Source organism: Ostrea edulis, chromosome 9 (assembly GCF_947568905.1).
Source record: "Ostrea edulis chromosome 9, xbOstEdul1.1, whole genome shotgun sequence".
NCBI lineage: Eukaryota > Metazoa > Mollusca > Bivalvia > Ostreida > Ostreidae > Ostrea > Ostrea edulis.
This window is the reverse complement of record NC_079172.1, coordinates 11,008,748-11,032,807: the sequence shown is the minus strand read 5'-3', so window position 1 is coordinate 11,032,807 and position 24,060 is coordinate 11,008,748. Positions and strand designations below refer to the sequence as shown.

Below are 24,060 nucleotides of genomic sequence, written 5' to 3'. Positions count from 1 at the left end.
TTAAGCTTTTTTAGGTTACAGTTTGTCTTTCATTTCAGATTAACAACGGTCCATTTCTCGACAAACCAGATTTGGTCAAGGCCTCAGAGAAATCCAACCGCTCATTAGCTAGTCTTCACGAATTCGCAGAGTTTTCAGAAATAGCACGGTACAAGGTGATTATTTTATTTCAGCTTTGAATTCGTACCAATTACATATTAGCGTTGAATGAACGAAACGATGCATTAAAAAGATATTAACAGTCAACTAAGGTTAGATAGTGGTTAAAATCCTGGAATATGTATAAAGTGTTTAAAATTAAATTTGCAATGTCGATAAAAAACTTTTAATGAAATTTGATGAAAAGTATGGAAATTTTCCCCACAATGAATCAATAATGATGCGGTCATTGTATCCATTCATTGTGTCAACATCACTTGAAAAGATTGTAGGATTATGAAACTTAATATCAGTTGTATTTTTTTTAATGTAATGCAAAGTTGTTGTAGGCACTTTGATAATAATTGACAAACTTAAAGACTTTTGCAACTAATGTTCCTTTAAACTCTCATAAATCTCTTTTTGTAAAACTATCTTCAAACTCTGTTGTAAAACTGATGTAAAAGTACAATTTATGGTCTGAACAAAGTGACCCTGACTGAATGCCTCTGTTGACAAGTACTCTTAATACATTGTTTTAGGTATCTCCAAATGGAAGCTCGCTCATGAGTTTCACTTCATTAAAGAATCATCATTAGCAACGTTAATCAGATCCAGACCATCCCCTTATGACATGCAAATTACTAACCGATTCACAGAAGCCAACTAAAATGTGGTGCATGGCCATAATTGTGTCATTTACATTCATTGATCAGCTTTTTCTTTATTGATCATTTACAACGGTTTGTAGGGAAAAGTGAAAGGCGGACATTGTCATATTAATCAGAATGCGACACATGCGATTTACTATGTCGTTTGTGTACAGTTAGTGAATATGACAAATGCTAAAGATGTGAGGATTTACGTTTTTTGACCACAGAAATGAGGTCGATGAACTTTGAAAACTAGTATTATATAACAGTACTCCCATAAATTTACTTTTTAGACCATGAAGATGGAGTCGATGAACTTTGGAGATTGAATCGTATAGCAATTCTCTGCTTCTGTAGAATATCATTTAGGCTCCATTCATTTAATATATTTCAAAGATTGTTTTATTTCGAAGCTTTTAGTCAATAACACTGTGTGAATCAACATTTCTTTTACAATAAAATTAAATCTTTTAAAAGTATTTAGTAGATAAATTAGTAATATTCATAATTATTCCAAATCGATTATACTCAAATGTTTTAAAATTTTAGATATGGTCGATTGAGAAAATTTAGATTTAAAACAAATGATAAGAAAAAGGAATGACCAATGAATTAAATCTAGATTTAATATTGCTATATTGTTACATACAGCACTTTGTTGTTAGATATACAACTCGCGCTCTTTAAACTTGTGTACATTCAACATTCTTTAAAAAATCAAAATATATTCTTTGCTTATTAAAGGAGAGTATGTCATCTGCTTTGCACTCTCGCTCTTTAAACTTGTGTACATTCAACATTCTTTAAAAAATCAAAATATATTCTTTGCTTATTAAAGGAGAGTATGTCATCTGCTTTGCCATGTCAGTCGTGTTTTCTCAGTTCCTTGTTGACCTATTTTAGAACATATATTTTGTGGCTTACCGATATTTGTCTACTAGGTGCAAAGAAAAATTGCTTGAATTTAAAAAGTACCAATATAACGATCTACTTTACCGATATAACCTGTCATCGGATTGTGTTTCATACCGATTGTTAGGTCACTCTTTACACCCTGATTACTCCATTTACCTGATGAGATATTAGGCTCACGGCGGGTATGACCGGTCGACAGGGGATGATTACAGTTACTCCTACCAGGCACCTGATCCCACCTCTAGAATGTCCGGGGTTCCGTGTTTGTCCTACTCTTAATTAATTTTGCATTCTTTATTGGAAATATAAAATTGATCCCTGTTCGTGATCTTCACCTTTTCATTAAGCGTCAGCTATATACATTTGCAAAAGAATTACAGAATATTAGATTGAAAATACAAGCATGCAAATGGTTATTTTGAAATTGTGATAAGAGGAGGATGGAAAACCTACTTGTTATTCAGTTTTTCGATACATTTTCCATGTCATTTACTCTAGAGACACGCCGATTTTTGACAACTTGATCTCTTGTACTTAGCTTATGTAAAGATATTACTGTACCATTGAATGCTTTGAAGTACATTCCCCAGCTAGTGTGCTGGACCTTTCTGTACCAAAAACATCATCATGTATTGAAATAAGTCAATGTAATCTATTTTCAAATGCCCACATATTGAACCCAAAGAATGCTTATTTTGCAATAGAAGTCTGAAAGTAGAAGAATACAAATCTTACAATATAAGACCAATTGTCTACAGCAACAAACAAGTACCTGTGGTCGCCATGGAAAGGCACCTTAATTACTAATCAAAACATTGTAGTCATATTTCACGCTCAATCAGATCAGATTGGACCTTTTATTTTCATTTATAGAACCCCTAATTCCCGGAGAGGGACAGCATCATATTTTCAACCTCTTGATAATTATTAGAAATATGAGTTTTGGCTTTCAATTACGCACAATATTCGATATCACCTTGCAATATATTATAGTTACTTTGGAGTGACCAATTTCTGTTTCGTAATTAAATGTTTTCAAACGTAATATTTTCGGAACTAATTAGAACAGCAAATGAAATTAATGATTAAAATAAAATGAAAGAGAATTACAAACATTCGCGTAGATTAGAAGTTTTTCTAAGCTGCTTGACAAAGCTGGAAAAATTTGCTTTTGAAATCGCATCTCTTCATGATTATGGGAAAGCCTTTGTGATATACACAACAACGACAAAGGCTTGCTTTTTTATCAATGAAAACGAATCACCAAAAGTTTGCAAAGCAGAATAAAGAAATGGCAATTTTACAAGTTCGCAAATCTCTGTAGATTCCTCATATGATATACATGTAGGTGAAATCTTCATTGGAATGTCAATTAGTATGAACGTAAATTTGTGAGTGTTCCACTTCAAAGGCATATATCATGTAAAAATGCTGAAAAGGAAAATTTTATACGCAGTGGAACATATGGAAGTAGCTATCAACTTTAAACATAATCTCTCTCTCTCTCTCTCTCTCTCTCTCTCTCTCCACATAATGCACAATGATACTTAAATATGGCGTGAGTGTATTCATGTCCTTTATTATGTGCACAAAAACCAATAAAAAAAAATAATAATGAATGAATAAATCTATAAAAAGTAATGATAAATAAAGAGGAATTTGATTTGGATAGAAAGGCTTCTGCGACTAAAATCTTTGACTGGTGAATGACATGGTACACAGAATGCTGATACTGATTTTGTATTCTGTAATTTATTTCCTGTTTTAGGGGGACATGGTCTATGTGAAGGAGATCAAAGTAAAGGGATTTGAAATGAAAGGCAAATTGTTGTCCTACCTGCGAACGGTAAGCTAAAATATAATCATTATACTGCTTATAAATCATCATATACAGTCTCTTTTAAAGTCAGCATATCGCAAATTCTATGGTCGTTATAACGATCTAGTTTGCCAATACAACCTATTATTGGGTCAAATGCTGTCTGACGTGTTTCATACCGATTGTTAGACCGTTCTTGTCACACTGATTTTGACTACGGATAACTCCATTTACCTGATCAAGATTTAAGGCTCACGGCGGGTGCAAAGTGCAGAGGGTTAACTTTTAAAATTTAATAGTGTGAAGTTTTAATTGCCTTACGTCATAATGAAACGTCACCAGCTGTAGGTGAAAAGCCACAAATTTAGACCTATGCTTTGCGCTCAAGGCCGTGGCAGTGAGGGTTCTTTAATGTGGCAATGCCTGCCGCGACGACACGGTATTTCAGTTTTTAATTTAAGTGACTGTCTGAAAGACATTTGGCGAAATCAGTCATTACCTAATTTAACGTCATATGTCGGACGCGATCAGGGCATGAGCAAGTCTCGAACCCATGTTCTACCGTTCACGAACGATTATTTTGACAAAAATGTGAATGTAACATACACACTTTCTCACCTGTGTCGCAGAGAACGTTACCCCTCTAGCCGTGGGGTCATAAAACGTCTAAGAATTAAACCTGCTAACCTTTACTAAACTAGAACTGAAATTCAAAATATATATAGAACAGGAGTATAGGTTAATAAAGGAGACTGCTAAAATCGTTATGTCGTCAAACAATTCAGAATAAAGTGTTTCCTAGTCTCACTGGAATGCTGTTTTACAGTTGATAAGCTTCATATAAGTGACTTATTATGACCTAAATCTGACATAATTTAGAAATTGTAATGGAACAGTGAACTATATAGTTCTGCATTTGTAAGTTTGAAAAATCCAGATATTGACAATTGTCTGTTACATGTCAATCAATGCAATCGTAATTTGTAACATTAATGTAATCATCTTGTCGGTTGCTTCAGTTAGTATGCTTAACACTGTCAGTGAATAAATATGAGTTGTCATAATTAAGATCTAAAAGAAATTCTTGTAACTTAATTTTAGTACATTAGTTTTTTTATTATCTTTAATGTGATAACATATAGATGATTTGACTCATTCATACCGCTGTAGCGGCAGTTCCTTGGTATTGGAATTCCTGAGGGAAATGGAAAAACTCATTTCTGTAGATACTCGAGTTTAGGAGGTCCAATGAATATTTGCGTCACAGAAAGGTTATAAACTGGTCTGGACAGTTATCAGCAGAAATTGCAGCTTTCTAAATGCTGTTGAGTGACCATTATTTGATGTTCGAAAGCAATTTACGTAAATAAATCATGAAATGTGTCTTTTCCATCGATGTTCTATTTATGAAGCCAATCAAAGTGTCGTGGACAGAAAGGTCACCGGTAGGTTGAGCATGACCATTGTACATACACAGAACCATCGTGCAGAAATACTCCTGTCATTAATACAGTTCTTCTAGAATGTCCATGTTCATATGATTGTTTCTTTTTTGATTAATGTGATTTTTGTCATTTAATTAATGAGTAACACGATTTTGGGTTCATTTGTTAATCATCTCGTTGTCACATTTCATAACCCTTAGGTGACTTGGTTCTTTGCCATTTTCTCCGCGCCGGAAATTGGGCGTGCTATCTTTTATAAAGCTATACTGATTAATTAGCACATAGATTGCTTTTATCGAGAGATTCCATTAAGTTATTCACCAAAACAAGGAAAGCTTCAATTATGTTATGAAATCAGACTTCAAAGTGCATTTAGCTATCTTTTTGTTGTACATGTACATTGCCTGTATTTGTTAAAGGAACTTCGTCATGCTTCGAAGAGCAATATACACGTACAGCTAAGCATATTTTAGTATAAAAAAAGAACTGTTTGTGTTATTCTACCGTAATATTTTGTTCACTTCACATCTAGTGTACGTGTTTAACATCTCATATTCGATTAAATAACAGTGAAATTGGACATATATCGTATCGTATCACTCTTGTTCACAGAGAATTTTTAATCAACATATCTCTTCTCTCTCAGAAAATTCATGAAACATAATTCACACAATCGATCCGTGAAATTACTTTCAATGTACCTCAGCGATCATGGATTGGCTTCATTTTTTCCAAGTTCATCAAAAGCCGTGGCGTGCGGCGACTTTTAATTATATTGTTCATTCTTTAGATATCCTTCATTTGCAGTTGCGAGACATACGCCACGAAAACGTGAATCCTCTGTATGGCTTCCTCATTGATCCGCTGAGGCCTGCATTAGTCTCCGAGTACTGTAGTCGAGGCAGCCTCTGGGTAAGTGCTCTCTCACAGGACCGGAAAATGACAAGACTACCATGCTCATATTAACTATCTACAGAGAATGGGGATTGTGGAAAGATTTGTTAATGTGTTTTGTCCATTGTATGAAATTAAAAGAAAGCCCTGAAGAATTCTATTTTGTAATGACAGTTTCTTTTGAAATATGTATAAAACCTTCCAATGAGATTATAACATTATCTCTTTTTGTGAAAATACGTTTTCGTTTTGTTAAAATCAGATATTAATCACATTATAACTAACATTGTTTGTAATGTTTCAAGTGAACTCTCTCGTTGACTCGGAATAACGTTTCTTCGTGCTCCCAAGATCGAAAGGAGGGATTGATTTGGCTATTTCATCTTTAATCTTGGTCATAACCTTCGACCTACAGTACACGACACGAGTTTTATGCGTGTTCCACGCAACGCGGTGGAACAAATTTGCCCCAAACGCGGTGGACCTTTAAAATTGTCGGCACCTTTGAAGTCCTATTTTTCCGCGCGAGCTAGACATTGAAGTCCACGGAGGATCTCCGTGGATGTCACCTGTACCTCCGTCGATGCCACCGTGTACCTCCGTGTGATAAAACAAAGAAATAATTTCCGAAATGATTCACCCAAAAAACCTTTTCGCTTGGCCAGCATACATGCCCTCACCCCATTACTTATTTAGAAATTAGCTATAAATCATTCAATTCTTGTAATTGTTGTTTAATGATACGTTGGTGTTTTCGGTTCATATCCGTATGTAGACTTCCCTGCAGACGTTCACACCTTTTTATGTAACGCCCAAATTCTCGACATGCTGTATATAAACACCTGTGTTATTCCTACCACTCGTCGGTACATTGTTTCACGGCACGTGCAGCACAATTTCACCAAATAAAAGAAGGGTCATGAACAACGACAATCACATGCCAGTAATTTCAATTTGATAAACAGCAGTTCAAAGAAATGTGTACCATAAGCAATAGTTTATTTTTACGTAAGGTTTTCATTGTAATTAGGAATATGTGATTAAGGTCAGCTATATACATGTACATGTTTACATTGGATATGAATTTCATTATGTACTCAACTGTGAAGCAATGTGAGCAAAGAATAAAATTTTTATCACTTAAGCAAATAAATATTAAAACTATCTTTACTTTTAAACAAACCTTTAGAAAACTCCGTACTTTCATTAGGAAAATTTCATTAGAATGCCCATACTTCACATTAATAGTAACACGTTTTTTTTTAAGGTTTTTTTTCTAACTTGATAAATACTTTATTACACGCATATATTATTTACTAAATGTATATATAACAGCTTTTTGTCTTTATATTTTTATATACCATTGCATAATGGTGATGAGATCCAATAAATTGAATTGAGTACATGTAGTCTTGAAATATCACAAAGTAAAGAGTTGACAACGATTGAAATAAAAATGCAGACGTTTTCTCGTTAATTCAGTAACTCAATAACTTGCACGTCTTCTGAATGAAAGTTGTAAAACAAACGTACTAGGTTTTGGTCAGTTATAACATAATACGGGGTAAAATTCATCTAATCTCCGCTAGCAATGGGTTTTGAGTCAACTGTGCCTTCGTGCACGAATAATCTCGGCTAACGAAGATGAAAAAAACCCCAATTTTTTTATGATTACCAATGCTCTCTCTCTCTCTCTCTCTCTCTCTCTCTCTCTCTCTCTCATTATCTAATGCATCTAAAGATTAAATTAAAGATTTTAATAATCGATAGCGTATATGAATAAAAGCAAATAATCGTTAAGTCATTTCTGTTTATATTTATATTAGTTTTTTTTTTCATGAACTAGTTGCATTTGACACCGAGGATTTACATCCTTAAATATTGATTACAAGCACGTAGAATCGGAGAGGGTGTACTTTGAAAACTTGAAAGGTTTTCGTAATCGGACAATTTAAGCACCATTTTTGTTGTTATTTTATTGCTTGTCAAGAAATTTACACAACTTAACCGGCAACATACCCCTTCTGATACATTGAAAAATATAAGTAATGTTAGCACGGGGCTCTATAAAGTTCAATCTGCAGTTTGGTCATACTTCGTCATTCAATAACTTATTCAAAATAAAAAAAAATGTTTGTCGGGTTAGCGGTACTATGATGTATGACTATAACAATGACCTGTGTATAACTTGTACATTCCATGCAAATTAGAAGGGGTTTTCGCCTCAGTAGAACAATGGGAGTCAGCTAATCCGTGTATTTGAAATCAACAGAAGCGCTTAGCTTCTTGCGGAAAGTGTGAAATATATTGGGTCGGCGTAAGATACCCGTGATCTTAGACTAGATCTGATATCGCACCGACCCAATATATTTCACACTTTTCATGAGAAGTCAAAACCCAAACTAGCTAACCGTAATTTAGTTATACTGTGAGAAAGACCCTAGGAATTTGCATGGTATATACTTATTATACAAAAATCATTGCATTATCCAGACACTCCCGATGAACATTTTTTTTTATGAAAACCTCTATCAAAGTACATCGAACATAAGTCTCGGTCAAATGTAATTAACTCGGGATTTTAAAAATAAATCATTCGATGGTTTGCAATTTTGCTTCTATTAATTACGTAATAAATTAATTCCAATTTGTTAATCATCGACAATGCTCTAATTTCTATATTGGATAAAGTTATATTTGTCAAGATGCATATCAACACAATATGATGGAGGTAATTATGTTAAACAGCGCATTTGTCACAGAGAGAGAGAGAGAGAGAGAGAGAGAGAGAGAGCACATCGGTAATTATTAAATATCCCTATCATATGTTGTACATGTATGTTTTTCATTTACTGAATATACTAATTCGCATTCAAAACAGGAATTGCCTATAAGTACGCATTATTTAAACATAGAATTTAAGAATATCTTAATGAAGAAAGAAGACTAAAAGAAAAAAAGTCAAAACCAGGTTTTCTTAAAAACATAATATATAGTGTTTGGTATCGTTGGAATCGGCTCAATATGCTGAAAAACAATATAAGTATCAGGGGGGGAAATATTGACATTTTTTCTTTTCTTAAAATTCCACCCTTATCTTGATTATTTGACCTGCGGCACATTTTCACATCTCCCGCAAGGCGCCCGTGGCCAGAACAAAGCTCTTAGCAGCTGTGTGTATTCGCAAATAACACACACCGTGGAACACGGAGGACACGGTGTATCTCCGTGGATTTTCCTCCGTGGTCTTTCCACGGTGGGGTGTATAAAACTCGTGTCGTGTACTGTATGTGGTCATAACCTTCGACCTATGTGTACTCATAATTCGTTTCAGCAATGTTTTAGGTCAACTGAGGATACATTATTGGGATCATTCAGAAAATTAGATGATATGCAGCGTTCATGCGTATATTTTCTTTACGATTTACAATTGTAAAATTTAACGGCAAAATGGGGTATCAAGAAACGTGAATTATATGGGACTATATTTTCAGTGGAATCAAAGGCGTAGTAAAATATCACTTTACTCCCTCATCTGTTCTATAGTACTTACCCCTGTGTAGTAAGTACCTCCTTTAGAAAAAAAAAATGACAGGAAGAAAATATTTTTCAAAACTATGTAGATAAGTCGTAACTGACAAAAGTAACAGCATTTAGCAAATTTTCATGATATTTTGAACTTGGCGCCATGGTACCCCTAAAGTTTTTCTGATGGCAAAAATTGTGACTCATTTTCTCTTTTTTCCCCCTATGATCTGAAATGAAACACCTATTTTATTTTATATTATTATGTACCTTATTACGTCAGTGTTTTCATATGAAAATATAAAAAAATCTAATCGAAAGAAATGTGACAGAAATAACAATCAATGTGCATAAATCTTAAATTATCAGAGGAAATTCGGTCTACTTAATGTATCTCATTGATATTGCCTTTGTGTAATAGTTCTGATTTACAAACGGACCGAAATATGTTCATACGTAAGGATTATAATGCAAAATATGACAACATCTAAAACGAATCATTTAAGGTATTCCATGTATAATGAAAGGATAATGAACAGTTTTGAAGGATTTAGATCAACATAAATGTTTATTGTTAAATAATGATGAAAGTGAAGCAGATGAAATTCACATGACTGGTAAATGATTAGAAGCTGACCTTTTTGCACTTAAGACTTTTTGGAAGAGTTGTCTGCCCTTTGTAAAATCAAGAAAAATCTAATTTTCTAAAAATGTGTGTGGTCAATGATTAATTTTATTTCATATTTTCACTAAGAGAAAGTGTTTGTAACTTTCTACCAAGAGATTTGTGTGAAAATATAATTTCTTTTTAAAATATTGTAATAAAACATGCTTTTCCCATATACTTCAATGTTAAATCCTAGGTGAAATAAATCAAGCAGTAAACAAAATTTTGAAAATTCCTACGGTGGATTATTTTTATTTGATGAACCCTTCAAAATCATACCATGATTACAAAAATTCCACCATCCATTTATTAGATATGAAATATGGTCATTACACATTGAATACCTTAAGAAGTAAAATATCATTTTTCTAGTGTTTTGGGATATGATATGACAAGATGTAGGGCTCACGGCGGGTGTGACCGGTCGGCAGGGGATGCTTACTCCTCCTAGGCACCTGATCCCACCTCTGGTGTGTCCAGTGGTCCATGTTGCCCAACTCTCTCATTGGTATTGCTTATAGGAGTTGTGAGATTTATCACTGTTCGTTATCTTCGCCTTTCATGAAGTTGGTCACGTGATCAAATTCCACAAAGCCATCACGTACCAACTTCATGCCATCCCATTAACAGTCAAAAATGATATTTTATTTCTTATATTTCTATTTCTATTCTAATTTGTGTTCTTTCCGATATTCCATGCTTAAGTGGCAGATGACCGAATAACGATCGTACAACACAAAATATAGTTCGTTAGAGTTTTATCGAATAAATAATTAAGAACAACATCTATACCCCCATCACACTAGGCCACGTTCGCACTACGACCATGTAAAAATTGATGATCGTAGTGCGATCGGGTACGTCGTAGTAAGGTCGTAGTATAAACGTAGTAAGGTATTTATGGTCGTGATGGTCGTGGAGGAAACTCGTGTTGCAGTCGTGGGAGTCGTGGTGAGAGCGTAGTTAGAACGTGATGGACGTTGTGTGAGCGTAGTAAGAACTTGATGAACGTAGTGAGAACGTGGTGAAATCGTAACAAGACCGTAGTTTAATCGTAGTGGAGTCGTGATAAGAGCGTAGTGAGGACGCCGTAACATCGTGAAGACAGACAAAATTACAAATTCATGCCGTTCGCACTACGATCTCACCACGATCTAAAAAAAATGATAGAACGTAGTGAGGTCGTGATGGTTGTGATATAGTGTGACAGGGCCATAAGAGAATATAAGATATAAATATTTGATTTAAAAGGTTATGAAAAAGCCGAAACTGTAAAACCGTCTGCACCTTCACTTATCGCAGCCATTTTGACCGGTGCAACTAACTACCCAAATTAATATAAGTATTAAAAATCGTCAAACACCTGTGTTAATGTGGTTTAGATAAGAATAGAAAGAATAAGACATTTTTATCTTTATAAAGACTTGTTATTAACATGATTTGTGTACTATAATGAATTAATATTGACAAAAATAGTATTTTAGTCTCTAAATCGTTATGCCAGGGCCTAGCTAAAATTAGACCGAAATAATAGGTATTTTTCCAAATTCATTTCTGCATATCTTGGGAAGTGTACGAAAGTTTGAGATGAACTTTGGTAGTAATGTAGATTATGTATAGATATATTAGAATACAGAGCAGAATTTTATACTATAATGTGTTTATTGTTTTTACATTTGCGAACTTATGTACCCTATATTTAGAGTTCTAAATTCGAACCCGTACGACATAATTGTCTGTGGTGTAAATAAAGCTTGTATAACGCGCCATCTGGTGAGAGAATGAGGACCTCGCGTGAAGCTGAAACCTATAATTTTTCTACCTCGCACGTCTTTTATATTATAGAAACGAATTGTTGTCATGTGCAGATAAACGGATTTGTTTATTTTCCGTTAATAACAGCACAAAGTCTCATAAATGGGGTTTTATCGGTAAATATGAAAAACTTGTCAACAACAAAGAAAGAAAAAAAAAATGAATCAATTTACCTTCTTTTATATTCACTCTTTAATTTAAAGATCCAACGGTGTATTGGATGAATTATTGGTGTTATATGAGTTCTCTTTAGTTTTGTACCGTTTTCAAAGTCATAACTTGTCCAACATGCCCGTTGGAACTAGGCAATTTTAAAGTAATTGGTGGGTGGAGGGGGAGGGGATATTATTTGAAAATGTTTAACTGATTTACTACGCCCATTGAAAGTCAACTGTTTTGACGTTCCATTGAAAATATTTCATTTATATCGAGGCGTCGCTAGTCACTTGACGAATACCGTCACAAATTAAGATCTACTAAGGACTGGAGCCGTAGCATTGAGATTTATTACTGTGTCAACGCCTGCAGTCACATATATTGAACGTCTCGTGAAAACAAATGTAAATCTATACTTTTCTTTTAAACCCGATAATCATTATACGAGTACAATGCACTATGCATTTACCTCAGAAATTACAGTTTCATTAATTAAAAACGTATTCTAATTCTAATTAGATATCGTACATTACTTTCGCAGGATGTTCTAAAGAACGAAAACATAAAGTTGGATTGGGACTTCAAAGTATCTTTGTTGACAGACACAGTAAGAGTGAGTATATGTGTAACTTTCCAATACTTATTACAGTATACGTCATGTTTGGTGGAACATCTTTATTTTCCTTGATTAGTCTCCTCTGTAGTCGGAGTTAATACATAAAACTGGGTCTAGCTAGATTGCAAAGCAATGTTTCTTCATTGTTGCAAATGACAAGCAAAAGTTGGTTGGTTGTCATCATTGTCGGTGAAGGGCTGCAACATTTAGGCCTATGCCCGGCGCTTACGACCTTTGAATAGGGAGGGATCTTTATCATGCCACACCTGCTGTGACACGGGGCCTCGGTTTTAGCGATTTCACCCTAAGGACTGCCCCATTTAGTCGCCTCTCACGACAAACAAGGGGTACTGAGGACCTATTCTAACTCGGATTCCCACGGGACGACAAAGCAAGGAAATTCGATGATAAAAATTAAAAAGAGTACACAAATTAATGTAAATATTTGTCAATGAAAAATATGTAAATCATAGTATCCGAACTAATGTGTTTTTAAAAATATCAGTCTTCTTTTCCTTGTAGACACATACACAACATTATAGTTTCTAAGATCCTTAGCAAATTACATCTATGCAAAATAGTTATAAAATGCCCGCCCCGCCCCCCCCCCTCTCTCTCTCTCTCTCTCTCTCTCTCTCTCTCTCTCTCTCTCTCAATTCTATGTCGTTTTTACTTTCTATGTTTAACCTTTAACCTTAATACAGAAAAATTCACTAGATTTGGATACCCACTACCGTCTTTATCCGGAATTGAACTCACGACCTGCGGAATCAGATCTCCTAGCAGCTTGTGACCGTATTCTTTGACATTTCGACGAAACCCTGTGGATGTTTTAGTCACAAATTTTTATGCCCCCCTTTGAAAAAGAGGGGGCATATTGTTTTGCACCTGTCGGTCGGTCTGTAGACCATGTGTTGTCCGCTCAATATCTTGAGAACCATTCACTTGATGATAATGATATTTCATATGTGGGTTAGTTATGAGTAGAAGAGGATCTCTATTGTTTTTCAGGTCAAAAGGTCAAAGGTCAAGGGTCAATCTACTCTCGACATAGGAATATAATGTCCGCTCAATATATTGAGAACCCTTTGCTTGAAAGACATCAAACCTGGCACACTGGTACATCCTAAGGAATAGATGACCCCTATTGATTTTGAGGTCAATTGTTCAGGAGAAGACGACCACTATTGATTTTGAGGTCACATGGTCAAAGGTCAAGGTTCACACTAGACAGGAATATACTGTCCGTTCAATATTTTGAGAACCCTTCGCTTGACAGACATCAAACTTGGTACACTGGTACATCTTCAAGAGAAAATTACCCCTATTTATTTTGAGGTCACATGTTTAAAGGTCAAGGGTCAAACTGGACATAGGAATATACTGTCCGTTCAATATCTTGAGAACCCTTTGCTTGACAGACATCAAACGTGGTACACTGGTACGTCTTCAGGAGAAGACGACCCCTATTGATTTTCAGATCACATGGTCAAAGGTCAAGGGTCAAACTGGACATTGGAATATACTGTCTGCTCCATATCTTGAGAACCCTTTGCTTGACAGACATGAAACTTGGTACACTGGTACATCTTCAAAAGAAGATGACACCTATTGATTTTGAGGTCGCGTGGTCAAAGGTCAAGGGTTAAACTGTACTTAGGAATATACTGTCCGCTCAATATCTTGAGAACCCTTTGCTTGACAGACATCAAACTTGGTACACTGGTACATCTTCAGGAGAAGATGACTACTAATTATTTTAAGGTCACATGGTCAAAAATCAAGGGTCAAATTGGACATAGGAATATACTGTCCGTTCAATATCTTGAGAACCCTTTGCTTGACAGACATCAAACTTGGTACACTGGTACATCTTCAGGAGTTGATGACCCCTATTGAGTTTTAGGTCACATGGTCAATCCACTCTTGACATAGGAAGATATTGTCTGCTCAATATTTTGAATTGATGATACTACTCTCAATTAAATGATGTGTGTGTGTATAACCCTTTTCAATTTTGCACCATGGGGGGCATATGTGTTTTACAAACATCTCTTGTTTAATTAATGAAGACCTTACGTAGTACGATTTAATATTAATACGAATTAGATCTTAATTAATTCTACATGTAGTAACCAGACTGTACGTTGGAGGACTTTAAACTATAAGTGAATAGACCAAACTTGTCTACATTCATGAGATTAATCACTGTTCTTCTCTTACCATGTCGCACCTCGCTTACCTCATTCGCTGTAAAGTTTTAATAACCGAGACAATGTGCCCACCTCAGAAGAACATGTCAACTACCCAATATATAACCAATCATCTACTATCCATTTTCGTTTTTAATCAATTCCACTTGCCGTCTTTAATTTTCTGCTTTACAATATTTAAAGGGGTATACCGCATTTGCTGACGATACGGCCGACTCTAAATATAGTATTTGTTTAGCTTTTCGTCAGCCATATTACGGTTTGAAATTCCTGTGCACACAGGAACATGTTAGTGTAAACAAGCGGAACTATAATGATCTCGGAATAAATTCCCTTTCTTTAAGTCGTAACTTGCAAATATTGGAAGTTATGATGAAAATGACTAATATTTGTTATAATATATGTATCACATTTACCCCCCCCCCCCTAAAAAAACGACCCCAAAAAATGAAAAGCAAAAAAAAAAAAAAAAAAAAAAATAGATTGGAAAAATATTGGACTTGAACTCGGGGAATGTATGGTTTAAGTTCAAGGTGAAGATAACGAACAGTGATCAATCTCATAACTCCTACAAGCAATACAAAATAGATAGTTGGGCAAACACGGACCCCTGGACACACCAGTGTAAGATTACCGAGCACCTAAACCACTAGGCCACCCAGGCTTGTAAGTTTAAAGGTTTAACTTTTGACAGGCTGCTAAATCTCAAGGTAAATTTTGAGAACGATTTTTTCATATTTTATCCATTTTCAACAAGAGGACCACCTTAAACCAAATTTCCTCAAACGGACTTGTATACAGTCATAAGCAGGTAAAACAACTTCAGTGTTTTATTTCTGGTTTAAGGTGGCCTTTTGCAACAGTTTGCATTTTTTTTATGCCCATTACGTTACATCTACTATATACTCTATATAATCACGGTGATGTTTATGCTTGTCAAATAAATATACTATCAACATATCGATATCTTTATTAAGTAATTTGGGTAAACACAAGTATAAACTGACATTGTATAGCAGAATATTTGTAAAAAATGATATTCAAGAAAAAGGTATTTATGTAGGCGAAATTGCATACCAAGTGCGCTATACCGCTTTAACCTTACAGCTAGCAATGAGTTTCGCATTTAACTTCTGACAGGTTTTTTTGGCAGTGGGAAAGTTTTTGATTGAAAACAAAAAACTGTGTCTGTGTTTTCTGCTTCTGTCACACGTAGAACTACCATTTTAGTATAGATTTGTTCCAGAGAAAATCCTTCAAATGTTGATTTAAGTATGTGACAATTCGTTACTTATCAAGGAGATACCTTCTCCGAGTAATTAACCACGTCAAAGTCACGTGATTCGCCACCGTATAAATGTTTACTAGTATGTAAAAATTATTGCAAAAGATTTCTTTACACCAGTTCTAATATTACACAAAATGTGTACCAGACATAAATATAATAGTCAGTAGCCTACCTGAACAATGGATTTAATGGCATTATTGGGGATCTTACGCTCACGTCATTTGATTTTATTTTTTTAAAAGCAAATTGCTGACGAGCGTCCCCCAAAAGCGACAACAAAAACATTTTTCATTCAACACTACAAGTGGTCCCTTGAGTCTTTGATCGGCAGAAATGCCCAATGTTTCTGTCTTTTGGGTTCATGTAATAATTCAATGTAAAAACTTATATGGTACCAATTTTGATGCACCAGATGCTCATTTCGACAAATAATGTCCCTTCAGTGATGCTCAACCGAAATGTTTGAAATCCGAAATAACAATGAAGTTTTAGAGCTATTATAGGGAAAAACAGTGTTCCAAAAAAATGGAGTCAAATTCGTCTAAGGATAAGAGCTATGCGTAAGGGAGATAATCCTTAATTTTGAAATGAATTTCTAAATTTTATCACAGCAATTAAGTATACATCCGTGTTTTCAAGCTAGTAACGAAATACTTAGCAACTGGGCTGTAGAGACCCTTGGGGACTAACAGTCCACCAGCAGAGGCCTCGACCCAGGGGTCATGTCAAATATTTAAGAAAATGTATGGTTTGCTGATATTATTTTTATCAAAACGACAAACAAATACTAGTATTTTAGATCAAGAAAAACTGACTTTCATTTTCAATGTTTCGGTGTAGTTGACATGTGGCGGTAGATCGCGCGGATTATGGTGGTTAGTATCATTTCAAGAACAGCCAACTTGCACTCATCATTGAAATGTAAATTTGAAATTCTACAACAGAGTTGATGAGGAGAGAAAACTATTGAATATAAATATATGGTCAAAATCACTAGCATAATAGGTTTCATAAGCCTTTCAGCATATTAATCATATTCAGATAAAGGATCCTGCAAACTGATTATGAAAGAGAGAATAAACATTCATTACAAACATTCAATTCAGTAACAAACAAATGCATTCAAATTTGACTGCGATTTTGTGTAGTGTTGATTCAGGTTCGTTAAATCATGGTTCATGAGACCTAATTAAAACAAAAATAGGTTCCAATATTGCTGATATGAATAAGTAGGCGTTAAGGAAGTATCCCTGCGTAGACACGACTCGCTAATTGAGCATATTCATTTTGCAGAGAGAGATTTAATGGCGTTATAAATCTAAAGCGACATGATCCAGGTGAATGTCATGGTGCACAGTTCTCTTGTATCTTACGCAACAATTATAACATGAAAAATTGTACAAACGTAGAAAATGTTGAATAAAATCTATGTTGACCAGTAATAGCTAATTCTTATCTTTCATATTTAGATTATTTACAGTTAATATATTTTAATTAACTTCTTCTCCTAATTTTTCTATAGGGACTTAGATTCATCCAAGGTTCTGCTATTCACTGCCATGGCAATCTGAAATCCCGAAACTGTATCATAGATAGTCGCTGGGTTCTAAAGCTGACTGATTTTGGAATGCCCGGATTTAGAGAATGTGCCAAAATGACAGCTAACTACGACCCAGAACGTGAGTATATTGAGCTTGTTATCTTTAAACCAGTCAAAATTATTTAAAAGCTACAATAGGTATCAATGTTTGCGCTTTATCGGCTAAAGAAAATCAGAAATGCATTGCATTTATTATACAGGTCTATTGCAAAGTTCTTCCATTTCATTAGTGCTAAAGTGAGCGTTTTTTTCATTAGTGCTAAAGTGGGCGTTCTTTTGATTTCAGAGTTGCTCTGGACAGCTCCAGAACATTTACGAGATCCCTTTCCAGGAATGAAAGGTTCCGAAAAGGGCGATATATACAGCCTATCCATTATTATGCAGGAGGTTATATTAAGACAAGAACCATATGCAATGCACGAGTATAAGGCCAAAGGTATTACGATAAAATACATATTAAAAAGTGTACAACATATACAGATTCATAAATCCATCATAAGGGTACATCAATTGATTTTATTTTTTATTTTAAGAGCTTATACAAAGATTAAGAAACCCTCCCCCACTTACCCGTCCAAAGGTCTCTCCTCAAGCAGCACAACCACAGTACATCGTATTGATGAAACAGTGTTGGACAGAAAATCCGGATCACCGACCAACAATTGAAGAAATTTACCAACAGTACAAATCCATCTCTGGTGGAAAGTATGATGCTAGTTCAGCTAAAGTACAAAACTATTTGAATTATACATAAAATGAAATGCCGTCACTCAGTCTGAAATAGTTGCATATATGACCGGTGCTTTTTTCTTTCTTTTCAGGAAAGCAAACATTGTGGACTCTATGTTTCGGATGTTAGAAAAGTACTCCAATGATTTGGAGGATATTGTAAAAGAACGGACAGTTCAGCTAGAGGAGGAAAAGAAAAAAACAGACCTTCTCCTCTTCCGAATGCTACCTCCGTGAGAAAACCTCCTACCTGACATACATGTATTAAAAGATGCTGTAATTTTTTTACTTGTAGAAATATGTGCCATATGAAAATGAATGATCTTTACCATATTTCCTTTCCTTAGATCTGTGGCTGAAAAGCTCAAGCTAGGGCGACCTATAGAAGCTGAGGAATTCTCTGAGGTGACGATTTACTTCAGTGACATTGTCGGTTTTACAACGATATCGGCAAGGAGTGACCCGATGCAAGTTGTTGACCTTCTAAATGATCTCTATACGATGTTTGACGGTACCATCGATAATTATGACGTCTACAAGGTATGAAAAACACTTTATGGAAAATTGGAAGTAAAATGAAGTTGCTTTTAATAGGATACACGCACCCTTCGAGGACTTTTATTTTTGCATATATGTTGATTGATTCATTATCTAACCATAGTTTAAGGTTACTTTAATTGATGTATTCAATCTAATTCATTTAAATATCATTGTAGGTGGAAACTATTGGAGACGCCTACATGGTTGTAAGCGGTCTTCCGATGGCAAATGGAAATCGCCATGCTGGTGAAATTGGTACAATGGCGCTCGATCTACTTAGTCAGTGCGGAACTTTCACCATACGTCACATGCCGGAAGTTCCTTTACGATTGCGTATTGGTCTACATTCTGGTAAAAAAAAATATTTATACAAACGATAGAAATCTTCGACATTGATATCATTTTATTGAACAAAAGCTATAACAATTCACCTGCACAATAACGTTAACTGTTTATCTCTTTGTGTTAAGGCTCATGCGTGGCAGGTGTTGTTGGTCTCACTATGCCAAGGTATTGCCTTTTTGGAGATACGGTTAATACAGCTTCCAGAATGGAATCCACTGGTGCATGTGAGTTGTGATATTTATCTATTTATTGATCATTTACCAATCTGCTTTTATCCCCCTAACACCCGCACATTGGTTGAGTTTCTAACAGAGTCGATTTTCTGTCCATAGCATTTAGAGTACATATCAGTCAGACGACAAAGGACGTACTGGACGGTTTAGGTGGATATCTCATAGAATACAGAGGCGAGGTAGAATTAAAGGTATGATTTCTTATAGTTATGATAATACTGCAGGGATCACGTCGGGTGTGACCAGTCAACAGGGGATCCATCTCTCCTCCTAGGCACCTGATCCCATATATATCCAGGAATCCGTATTAGCCACATTCGGCAAACTCAATAGATTGCGGTACCCTACATCTTACCTCGGATGTATTTGAATTGATATGTAGCTACGTCTAACATTAGCAATGCGGTCGTCCATTTACTCTCCCGAAAAAAACTTCCGCTTTCAGAAAGTAGTGATCAAAATGGCCTTAGAAAATGCCCTCTGTTTGGAGGGAAAAGCAATTTTCAAAGATAAACAGTTACAAACATTGATAGTGTTATATGATGGAAAGGACTATTTCGCGGGAGCTGTCAGTAGTTCCAGTTAATAAGTCACGTTAAACATGTTCTTATACGTCACTGTATACGTACTATGGCGGAAAACATCATACATCCGAGCCATTCCGAGGTTAGATGGAATCGACCGAGGTGATCCGAGTGGTGTTTGTCCTACTCTTTATAGGAGTTACGAGATTGATCACTGTTCGTTATTTTCACCTTTGCATTAAATATACTCAATACAATTTAAAGAGATTGTTTATTTCAAAATAGTTATTTCGTTTGTACCGACTATTAAGTAACATGTTAACTTGTAATTTCATTATGAATTACGCTAATATAGACAGGATGTGAATGGCAGCGCTATTTCAAACAAACACAAGCCTATGTATTTGTACATTGCATTGACAGGGTAAAGGCATGGCCAAAACGTACTGGTTGACTGGGAAAGACGGGTTCACAAAACCCCTTCCGGAGCCTCCTCCACTGACTGAGTAAGTCCTCGATTACCATAATTTAAAAAAAAAAATATATCCCACCCAGAAAAAGTTCATCCTTCCAGTTTATGACATTCTGTTCAAATCGGGGATTATGATGGTCACGTTTTAACATAGAAATGTACATGTATCGGTGTCTCTTAAGGGGTTTGTTTTCAAATGAGAACAACTGAACTACAATTTATCAAACTGATATTATTATTTATATCATATAGATCACAGTACCAGGGTCCAGTAGTTGTATTATAATGCATGTTAAGGACGTTGATGATACAGAGACCAGATTCTAGTTAGACCATGATATTAAATGTTTACACACTCGTTTAGTATACGTTCATGATTCTGTTTACTTTATAACTATGATATCCATATATGCAATTTAGATAGAATAGAAGGAAAATGAAAATAATTCTGGAATTGATGTACTAGTTGTTATATATTACATTGTATTTGTACATTATTCAAGCTTTGTGTGCATTTTTACACGCTACCAGTGGATGCAATCATGGGTGAGTAAAATTATTCAATTCTGATATTAGGATAATGATAATACTACTTATTTTAACATATTAAAAGCAATGGCTGATATCCATCATGAGGATTAATATTACATTCACCTTTCAGTGCTGATGATATGTTGATTAATATTACATTCACCTTTCAGTGCTGATGATATGTTGATTAATATTACATTCACGTTTCAGTGCTGATGTTATGTTGATCAATATTACGTTCACCTTTCAGTGCTGATGATATGTTGATTAACATTACATTCACCTTTCAGTGCTGATGATATGTTGATTAGGTCACGTGTGCTTTTTCATAAGGCGCCATGTAGAAAATGAATATTGTTGTCGTAGGTCAGTATATGCATATTTTCATAAATGGTAGGTTGGACTCGGTACTAAGTCCAAATACAGCTTCCGCTACGAACCTGACAGAAAACAGTGCTTCCGGCGAGAATGGTGGTGCATCCCCGTCTAATGACCAAAACTCGGCCCCAAAAGGGAGCAATGGAGCCGCAACGAAGGACAAATTTGGCAAAGGAAAGGGGGCCTCCCAGAAAGGAAAGAGTTCCAATACGGATAATTTCTCGAACATCAACGAAGTCACTAAAATTAAAGATGAAGACCATTCCGGCGCGTCTCAATCACCCGATGTTGCACAAGTAGAAGCTGTAGCAAATCACTGCAATTCTGTTCCTACCAGCAGAAAAGATAATGATCACAGGAAAAGTAACAATTACCGGATGAATAAATATTCTAATGCGTCGATAGACAGTACTGCAACGGATTCTAGCATAGTATCTACATCAGAGCTTCACATGACAGTTCTGTCAAAACACGATGAAAATTTATCCCCAGTAGCAGAAGTTTAATGGCTGTTTTGTTTAATGGCTGTTTTCTTGCATGAATTACCAGTTGTCCCACACTGTTTATAAGGAAATGTATTGATCTCAATTACCAGGATTACCAATTATGAAATATATCATGATGAATATTACTTGTCTTCCCTAAAATAATATATAAAGCTCCCTTAATATTTAGAAACTGTACTCTTTTTTATAAGCTTTATGTGTTTGCATAGTCCACAAAAGTATAATGTTGCACAGACTGACCTAAATTTAAGAAATGGGTAGCGACGTCTTAATGTATCACAACACTTAAGTTTTCATGATTTTATTTTTCCTCTCAAATTTACATCCTTTATCTAAGATAATTCTTTTTAAAAAAAAGAAAAAGAAAATGAGGGTCAATGTGCATACTGGTGGGCTGTACGTTACATTTATTGCCTATATAGGCTTTTTGATACAGTATGCTTCGCATGTAGTACCACTGAGTGTAATCAAATGTAATTAATTTTAACTAATATGATTATAATGAGTACCTAGATAGGGTGCCATCAGAGTGGTCACCTTTTGATGTGCGCTGAAAAAGGGAGGGTAGGTGAAAACGTCTCCATGAACGAATATATGCAGATTTATTTTGAGGCTTTTCATTTGATTAAGCGTCCGTCAAAGTATTTAGTTCCATACAAAATTGAAATAGCGTTCATGTTTACTTCTGTTTGGAATGGTATACAATGTAGGGATGATCCCTGACTGTATTGTGATCAACAGCTTAAAGCTTAGGGTTAGAAAATGTATGTCGAAAGTGTTCCAAATGGCACCGTATATATGTATTTATGAAGAAAATATGAAAAGAAAATGTCTAATAAAATTTAGCATTACATGTGTAATGGTCTGTATGAACTCTTGTCACTGGTTTTACTCAGTGTAAACGTACAGAGTTTGCAAAACAATGTTTTAATCACGAGGGTTGTATCAGTACAAATAGTTTTCGTCGCTAACCATTTAAAAAAATATATCGGGACGTTCTCTTCATTCTAATGAGGAAATGGGTTTATGATGTTCCTGGAAGTTACGTTAGCAAGTATACAAGTGATCTAAGCGTAATAGTAGACCGTTCATAAATTTAGTCGAATAGTATTCTGATACTTTTGAAATTAATTACTACTAATTTTAAAATCACAACACATCACTTGAACAAGAAGCTCTTTTCCGTTTACCATTCCACAACGTTTAAAGTTTAAAAATTATTTTCCCGTGATATGAGTTTTTTCTTCAAATATTATGAGAAGTTGAATCAATTGACGTATGATTCTCTACAGTCAATATATCTTACAATGTGAACAATATTTTTATATTGGTATAGTGAGTGTCATTGTATGATAACAATGTAGCCCAGTCTTTCACACTTCTTATAATTGAAATGTTGTGCACAAATTGTTTATTATACATGTACATGTACTATGATTGTTATCTTCCAAATGTTATTCAAATAAAATGTTAAACCCCATACGAGCTTTGTTATCATGCCACATGTATACTTGATTGATTGTATATTGTTTAATGTCCCTCTCGAAAATTTTTCACTTATATATAGACGTAACCATTGTCGGTGAAGGGCTACAAAATGTAGGCCAATGCTTGACGCTTACGGTCTTTGAGTAGGGAGGGATCTTTATCGTGCCACACATGCTGTGACACAGGTTTTCGCGGTTTCATCCGAAGGACCACCCCATTGATTCGCCTTTTACGACAAACAAAGAATACTGAGGACCTATTCTAACCCGGATTCCCACGGGATCGTTGAAGATTGAAAGTTTATCAGAGATATGGAATCGGAGATTACTAAAGTAGTAACGGAGAAGATGGCTGCTGGTCTCTACGTCTTCCATTCAGAGACAGCCAGAGACGAATTCCAGACAATCGTTCATAACCCATACTAAGGGATGATCTACTCACCACATCAATTCGGAAGAATCCCACAAAAAGGGACCATGTATTTGAATTTATAAACTATTGATTGATAAGCATAGGGCTAAATTTTGCATTCCATCATCGGCAATGGTGACGTCTCCATGTGAGTGAAAA

General features: G+C 35.2%; 1 protein-coding gene across 3 annotated transcripts in view; it reads left to right on the top strand.

Moving 5' to 3' along the window:
- The window catches only part of LOC125667843 (retinal guanylyl cyclase 2-like), an 88,973-nt gene extending 65,491 nt beyond the window's left edge, over positions 1-23,482 (top strand). The window contains exons 6-20 of one of the 3 annotated variants that reach the window (XM_048901506.2): positions 39-155; positions 3,475-3,552; positions 5,778-5,882; positions 12,569-12,640; positions 17,667-17,823; positions 18,031-18,180; positions 18,278-18,449; positions 18,566-18,706; positions 18,821-19,013; positions 19,190-19,364; positions 19,484-19,582; positions 19,691-19,782; positions 20,539-20,621; positions 21,119-21,133; positions 21,516-23,482. In XM_048901506.2, the coding sequence (XP_048757463.2) occupies positions 39-155; positions 3,475-3,552; positions 5,778-5,882; positions 12,569-12,640; positions 17,667-17,823; positions 18,031-18,180; positions 18,278-18,449; positions 18,566-18,706; positions 18,821-19,013; positions 19,190-19,364; positions 19,484-19,582; positions 19,691-19,782; positions 20,539-20,621; positions 21,119-21,133; positions 21,516-22,002 (2,136 nt within the window). In that variant the 3' untranslated portion in view covers positions 22,003-23,482. Of the gene's footprint in view, positions 1-38; positions 156-3,474; positions 3,553-5,777; positions 5,883-12,568; positions 12,641-17,666; positions 17,824-18,030; positions 18,181-18,277; positions 18,450-18,565; positions 18,707-18,820; positions 19,014-19,189; positions 19,365-19,483; positions 19,583-19,690; positions 19,789-20,538; positions 20,622-21,090; positions 21,134-21,515 lie in introns of those variants that run through there. The other 2 variants (XM_056148502.1, XM_056148503.1) reach the window with 2 other exon arrangements.
- Positions 23,483-24,060: the final 578 nt, after the last annotated feature.